The sequence below is a fragment of the Macrosteles quadrilineatus genome, unplaced genomic scaffold, assembly GCF_028750875.1.
Source record: "Macrosteles quadrilineatus isolate MER2022 unplaced genomic scaffold, UCM_ALF_1.0 Scaffold_9__3_contigs__length_116548681, whole genome shotgun sequence".
Classification (NCBI taxonomy): Eukaryota; Metazoa; Arthropoda; class Insecta; order Hemiptera; family Cicadellidae; genus Macrosteles; species Macrosteles quadrilineatus.
In genome coordinates this window covers 104,409,292-104,416,567 of record NW_026542602.1, presented here as the reverse complement: position 1 = coordinate 104,416,567, position 7,276 = coordinate 104,409,292, and the positions used below count along the sequence as shown (strand labels likewise).

Genomic DNA, 7,276 nt, shown 5'->3' with positions numbered 1-7,276 from the left:
GCATATAACTTTTTATTGTATCTCTTTTGATTTCTTTGGACATTAAGATTACAGAGGCAAAAAAATAGTTTATTTTTGTAAAGATAATATTTTATCATGATAAACATTCAAATTAAAATTGACATATCATCATGTACTATTATACACATTTTCCTAATATCTGAATAAAGTCTGAAACACAATCTAAGGAAAACAACAATCAATAAATTAACTTATGTAAAAATATCAATTTATTTCTCAATCAACCGCTGTCATAGCTTTACACCAGAGTATTACAAACTTTACAAAACCAGTCATCATTAGATTTTATTTAAATCACTAGACATATATAAAATATTAACCTGTATTTTGATTTACACAAAAGGGAACATTGCATTTCATAAAATGCAAAATAATTTATAACTTACAACTATAATAGGCCTATAGGGTTAACACTGACAAATATTGTAAACATGGTATGGTTAAAAAAAATAATTGGTTTCCATTTCAATTTTGAAATGGTGTACTCACAAAGACTACAACTCTTTTTAAATAAATTTATAACTTAACACCTATTTTCCAGCACTATAAACATTAAAATTTACAATAACTACAAAAATGTCATGGATGATATAAAGCAACTGTTAATGAATCTTTAAGCAACCAATGACTTTCTTTTATGTATGAAAAATATATATCTGTAATTTATGTAGAAGCCATAATATAACTCTACAAAATAACGTTTTCAAAACTTACAATTCATATTTTATAAGGCAGTTTTAAATTAAAAAGGTATAATATTTGTATTTTTAGGCTAGTAACAAAATGTTCATATGTTAAATTTACTAAAAAAGTGTTGAAATACATTGTTTGATTGGTGTTAATGTTAATGTTAACTTGTTTTAAAGGAATGAGGAAAATGTATTATTTCGAGAACAATAAAAAATAAATTTGCTGTAGCTTGTATAGGTCAAAATACTCTACAACTTTGCTGTTTTGCCGCCCTTTACAAGAAACTTATCCAACGAGGAGTAAAAAGTAAAAATCTCACTAATCTTAAATTCCTTCAGTTTACAAGATTCAAAAATCAATCGTGGGGTAAACATTAATTGAATATTAAACACCTCAAATACCAAAACACACATTTTTAAGGCAACATTGGAAACTAAGATTACTGAAAACAGATTGCATATTTTGTAAGCCAACCAATTGAATCTTGGACATTTTAAAGTCTTTATCTTATACAAAAATACTAACATTATGTTAGTATACTTTGGATTTTGAATTATAATGTTTTAGTTGCAGAAACTTATTTTGCGTACAAACATGACTCTGATCACATCTCAAAACTTGTTAATAATTATTATGCTGTTCAAAGACAGGGAGAAAAAGGAAGCAAGCTGTAGTTTGTATCCTACAAGACTGTGAAGAGATTATGAATTTTGGTCACCTTTGTCACTTGAATCATTGTTCTTTACCAATATGAACCATGGCCAAATAATTTAACAAAAGTAATCATAAATTTGATTAAAAAGTTTACAGTAACAATAGAATGAAAAACAAACCATAAACTGAAATAAGTGATAAAAATAAGTTAATGACTAGTCTACTTGATGATAGGCTACATGCGTGAAAGTGATATTAAATCACGTTGAAAAAAGACACCTCAACCTAAATATAATGAGTGGGTAACTGTATTATCAGTAAGGAATGTTGATAGATGGTTGATTCAATTTGTAAATAAAAAAAACTTAACAACTAAACTTACATAACCAATCTTAGTTGCAAACATGTTTACTGAAATAATTTCAAGAGAATTTGCACATATAGTAGTCTTCCTCTTATTCAGACACCTAAATATTGACGCTCCGATCAGATCACCATTGCTGGATGGATGGATTTACCCTAGAAATCATTTCAAAAACTCTATAAGGATGTCAATGTTTTGACAATGACCGATTAAATTGATGTTGGTTGAAGAAAGGTGGCTGGATAAGAGAGAGACGACTCACAGCAGTGCGTAACTTAATAACAGATTAATATCAGCCATTACAGCTTCATTTTACAAGTGTGTTTACTTTCTAACACCACTGTGATCATTGAATAGTGCTTACATTTCAAAATGTAGAGCAATAATTATAGAGGAGATGATGATGCATAATTCTGTTTGCCAAACTTACCCAACAGTAACTATACAGTTTTGCTATACAAAAATAATAATTCATATTTGACTGTATGTACTGTATTGTATAACAAAAACAATTTAAAAAATATATTTACTTCAACGATTTGCTCAAAATAAACGTTTTTGATCACATTATAAAATAATTTATTGTTGACAGTAGTGCTTAACAGCTATTTTTAAGGCTCAAAAGTTACTTTGTTGTATTGCATGGCATTTATTGTTCAAATATTATAGAACATATTGTAAAGTAAACAAATAAAAAAACACATTCTAAAATAATAATTCACATTTGAATGTATGCACTGTATGTATAACACAAAGAAGGAAACAATAAAAACTATATTTACTACAAAAATTTGTTCAAAATAAACATTTTAGATCACATTCTAGTGTTGTGGCTAGTTATTGTTTTTTTTACAGGCCCAAGATGTCTCTTGAGGACCATTATAAAAACATTACATGAGCAATCAAGTAACTACACAAACGCTATGTTCTACAGTAGTGTGGAGATGAGGATAGAAGCTGCTGCAGCTAGGGCGACGGTGACGACGCTAGTGTGAGTGGAGCTCGCTCCGGCCTTCACCTCGTATTGCTGACATGGAGTCACCTGTACATGACAAGTTGTTAGAAATACTCATACAAAACATCAAACTTTTTTGATCAAATCTTTTTGATGGTACAAAACTGGACCCAGCTGTTTCTTGCTTTTATTACCTTACTTTATTAAATTACCTACATAACAAATTTTAATTTACAATTATATCTACAATAGTTTATGTTTTACAGCTATTTATGTAAAACACTGTCTAACCTCTGATCACCACTATCGTTGTCCAATAGGCCTACGCCGCCCGATTCGCCGTCACTTTCACACAAAAGTCTATCAATCTCACTCATGAATATACGATCGAATTAGTTTGTATGCCCAATAAACCCGTACCTAAGTTATAATGACTTATCACCACTGAAAGTACGAACACAAAAGTCTGAACATCAAGAAAGTAAACAATCACTTCACATCTGTTCACATATTGCCAACCGTACAAATGAAATAAATATCCCTTGTCAATGTCTAATATTACAGGGAGAATAAGAAAACGATTCTATTGTAAAACTGTAGACTTATAACAAATAAAACACAATAACTGTTACATAATACAAAAAATCAATAATAAAGCTATGTCGTCATCTTGGAACTGTTCCGTGATAAGGTTTTTGGGCCTATTCAGCCGATCACGGAACCATTCCGTGATAAGTTTCCGATGGGTTAACATGGTTTACACAATTTGTTAGATTTTAACTTGATATTCTTGATAATCTATTAACTTTAATTGAATATTCTGCAAACAATTAACTCTTGCACCTAGCATCTTTTGCAAAAAAAATATAATACAATAAGATTTTCAGTGCATAATAAAAGGCGAGAAACCAATTACATGGTTGATTATATTGATGTTATTCTTATTGGTGTTGCTTATAATAACAGTCCATATAATATATTGGTATATAAAAATCTACAATCCACAAAATGATTACCTTCTTGACAAATGTGAACATGCTGTCTACGATGTTGGCAGGCGTGGGTTCGGAACACTGCTCCAAATGTTTGACTACACACTTTTGGAAGATCTTTATATCACTGTAATCAAGACCGACAAATTTATTACAGTCAAACTTATCATAAACCACACTTGGTAGTTTAATCATATTTGTGTTTGGAAAATGTTTTAAAACTTATTGGTAGCTGATATGTAAACTCAACCCAAATATTTTCATCTTGTGTATTGCCTTACGTATTACTTCATGAATTGTACACAAGAGCTTAAGTTACCTTGATTCTCTCCAAGTAATCCTTAAATCGTCATTAGTGCGACCAGTTCCGATGTCTATGATGGCATCATTGTCAAGCTGGACAGGAAACCGCTCCTAAGAGGTCGTCATGAGGTCGTTATCAACATTAATCTAGAGGTTCTACGGTCCCATAAAGGAAGAGGAAGATTTTTAGATACTATTGAGGAATATGAAATTTACAAGGCCGGCAATATTAACCCCCAATACATCCTAAATGATAAATCCTCATTTGAATCCAATATAATTTATGAGGCAGCCATAAATGAGATATTATCACCAGATGATAACTCGAGGGGGAAGGTGGGGAGAGGAAGACACGGCGTCAGTCTAGAGACCTACACCTTGTACCCGCCACCGTGTTGTAAATTAGTTGTGTGGCCATGCATTTTATCGGTTTTTGTTTGTGTATGTGTTTTTCAAGACTCATGACGACCTCCTAGGAGCGATTTCACGTCCAGCTTGACAATGATGCCATCATCATAGACATCGAAACTGGTCATACTACTAATGACGATTTAAGGATCACTTGAACAGAATCAAGGTAACTGAAATGTTCTGAATAATTTAAGTTCCGCCCAAATTTCAAGTCTCTAGCAGGTTTCTAAACGGTTCAGATGAACATACCAAAGTCGGCAACTTTCAATGTTATTATTCCCCATAAGCATAACATGGGGGAGAATTATAAATTTAGGGGGGTTAATATTTAAAAATTTCACAGATTTTTTATCACAATGTTGTGATTAAATAAAACACAACTTAAAAAAAAGTCAACATCAAAACAGGTGTTTCTTCTACTAATAATCACTAGCGACTGAGACTCCCTCTGCTCCAGGAGCAGTGGTCAGCGATAGACGCTTCTGGCAAAATAGATTAACCTGAAACTAAGCGAAGCAGTGGGCAGTGGTTGACGTGGAGCGATTATCGCTGCGCGATAGACGACCAGCCCCTTCTGGCAAAAAAGGCCATTAGAACATTGTCTGATTAGAAGACATTTGAACAAGTTATAATTTCTAGTAATCCCATCTCGTTAAGAATCCTGCAGAACATCCCTTCTTTTGTAAACACACCACACTAAATAGAATAAATTAGAGAACATTTATTTTTTCTCAAGCCAACCACACTGAATAGAATAAATCAGAGAAAAAATACTTTGATTGCGTTGTAACTAACAAAAACCTTCTGAGCAAAAACAATCTACCAAAATTAAATGAAAAAAACAACAATCAGGTAGGGTCAGTGAACAATGATGCCTCATGGTAAGTCTTCTATTTAACAAAAGAAAAATGTAACTTACTTGCACTCAGGTTGACCGAGCTTGAGTTGCGGCAGTTCATCTTTTAAAGCCTCCGGATTGAGGGTTTCTTTGGGTGTGTACTTGGAGAAGGTAGAGTTGAGACATTGTACGATGTCCTCGTACTTGCTCTGTAGGCAATCTGGGCCTCCCTCGGCAATGAACACTGGAAACAACATCGACATAATGGCCAACAATACAAGCTTGAGTAGAGGTAAACTACAGTAAAGTATACACCTCAAATGTAGATATTTATGTTTACATTGTAGCCAGTATAAGAAAGAAAAAATGCATTCCTGCTGTAAAATGCACTCCAGCTTTTTAAAAATGCCAGCAAAGCATAAAGTGTAGTGCTTTATAACTTGTGAATATAAAGTGATTATAAAGTGAAAGCGTAGTTTACTGTAAAATATTTAATTTTGTGTGTCTCTATCATCTATAATTGCATGAAAAACTACAAGAGAAAGTATATTTAGATTGTAGAGGCTTTATGAAAGGCTCATTTGACTGTATTATATCTAAGTAAACTAGCTACGGCTGGTTCACTGACATCCATACTACATAGATTTGATATCAATTTCAGTGTCCTAAGTCAAAGGTAGAAGTAACCTTATCTAAAATAGAGTGAAATAATTTTTCTGGAACTTGGCTCTAGGGAAATTGCCATGAGTTACATCCCAGTTGCAACAATAGAAACTAAGTTTCCAAAACAAGTACTACAGACTTATAACAATAAACAATTTCAAAAAATACTGCCAAAAAATGTATGGATTGTGTGGCTTTTATAAGATTTAATTCCATTTTAAAACAATAGTTGAAGTAAAATTTGTTTTATTCCATAGATGACTATCTGGCTAGTGATATTAGTTCTCTCTGTTTTTAGACAATTAAGCTAATTTTAAAGTTTTCCTAATTGTTCATTTCATGTAAATTGTTAATTTATTTTACAGTTTATAGTTGTGTTAACAGTTTTATTTTAAGGCTTTATTGCTACTCACTTGGTGCATTTTCTCTGTTTTTTTAACAGAAAATTATTTGTTTGTTAAACTTAAGAAAACATAGACTGTGTCTGTTGTAATACTTGTATTACTGAATGACAAATAAAGATCTTGAATACAGGTAGAAGTGTGTTTGTTTGCTAGCTAAATGCAGTTTTTAATGCAATTTAAAACTAATATAGGTGGGTGGTAGCATTCTCCAGCTAAACACTTACACTTTTCCTATTTGTTAAACGTGTACTTCACAATTTATTTAGGTGGGTGGTAGTGTAAAAAATGCAACATCTAAAAATGATAAATCCTGAAAAGCTTTTTCACCAAAGAGTTAGACAATTTTTTACATTATAAAATGAACAAAGAGTACAAAATTTAACAAAAATTAACAAAGAAAGGTTACTCAATATAATTTTAACAACAGATATTTCAAAAACTCATTTTTTATCCCAAAAGAACCTAAAATTCATACACTTGATATAATTTTTATAACATTCTTACATTAATTGTATTCTGATGTTAAAGTGGGAAAAAATTACTTTTAACTTAAATTTTACAGCAAACAGTATCATGGCAAGCATTAGTTATACTATAAAAATTACTAAATTAAATTAATTAAATCATGATTACTGTGTGCAATCAGTGTCTTATCAAGTGACCTAATACTTGGTATCATGCAAGATAAGTCAAAACAAAAGGTCTGATTCACAAGCTAGTGTTTGTGTTCTTTTTGACCTTTGATCACACAGTGGTCAATCTATAACAAATGCACGATCCAACAAAGAGAATTTTATCTGTCATTATTTAAGTTCCGTACTCTGTCACTGTAAAATATTTTAAAGGCAAATTCACAGCATAAAATCATGTTACAATATACAAAAAGTAGGAAAATGCATGAGTAAAAGCTAGGCAAAATCTTCAAAACATTGATGTAAAATAAACTAGGTCGTTTTAATCACTGTCACAAACCAAACTATC

The 7,276-nt window shown here is 31.5% G+C and overlaps 1 protein-coding gene across 1 annotated transcript in view; it reads right to left on the bottom strand.

Annotated features, from left to right (window-relative positions):
* Window positions 1-980: 980 nt before the first annotated feature.
* LOC129003860 (27 kDa glycoprotein-like) overlaps window positions 981-7,276 on the bottom strand; it is a 32,721-nt gene continuing 26,425 nt past the window's right edge. The window contains exons 5-7 of the mRNA XM_054432186.1: window positions 5,310-5,472; window positions 3,701-3,803; window positions 981-2,771 (exon numbers count right to left, since the gene is read on the bottom strand). Of these exons, the coding sequence (XP_054288161.1) occupies window positions 2,658-2,771; window positions 3,701-3,803; window positions 5,310-5,472 (380 nt within the window). The 3' untranslated portion in view covers window positions 981-2,657. The remainder of the gene's footprint in view (window positions 2,772-3,700; window positions 3,804-5,309; window positions 5,473-7,276) is intronic.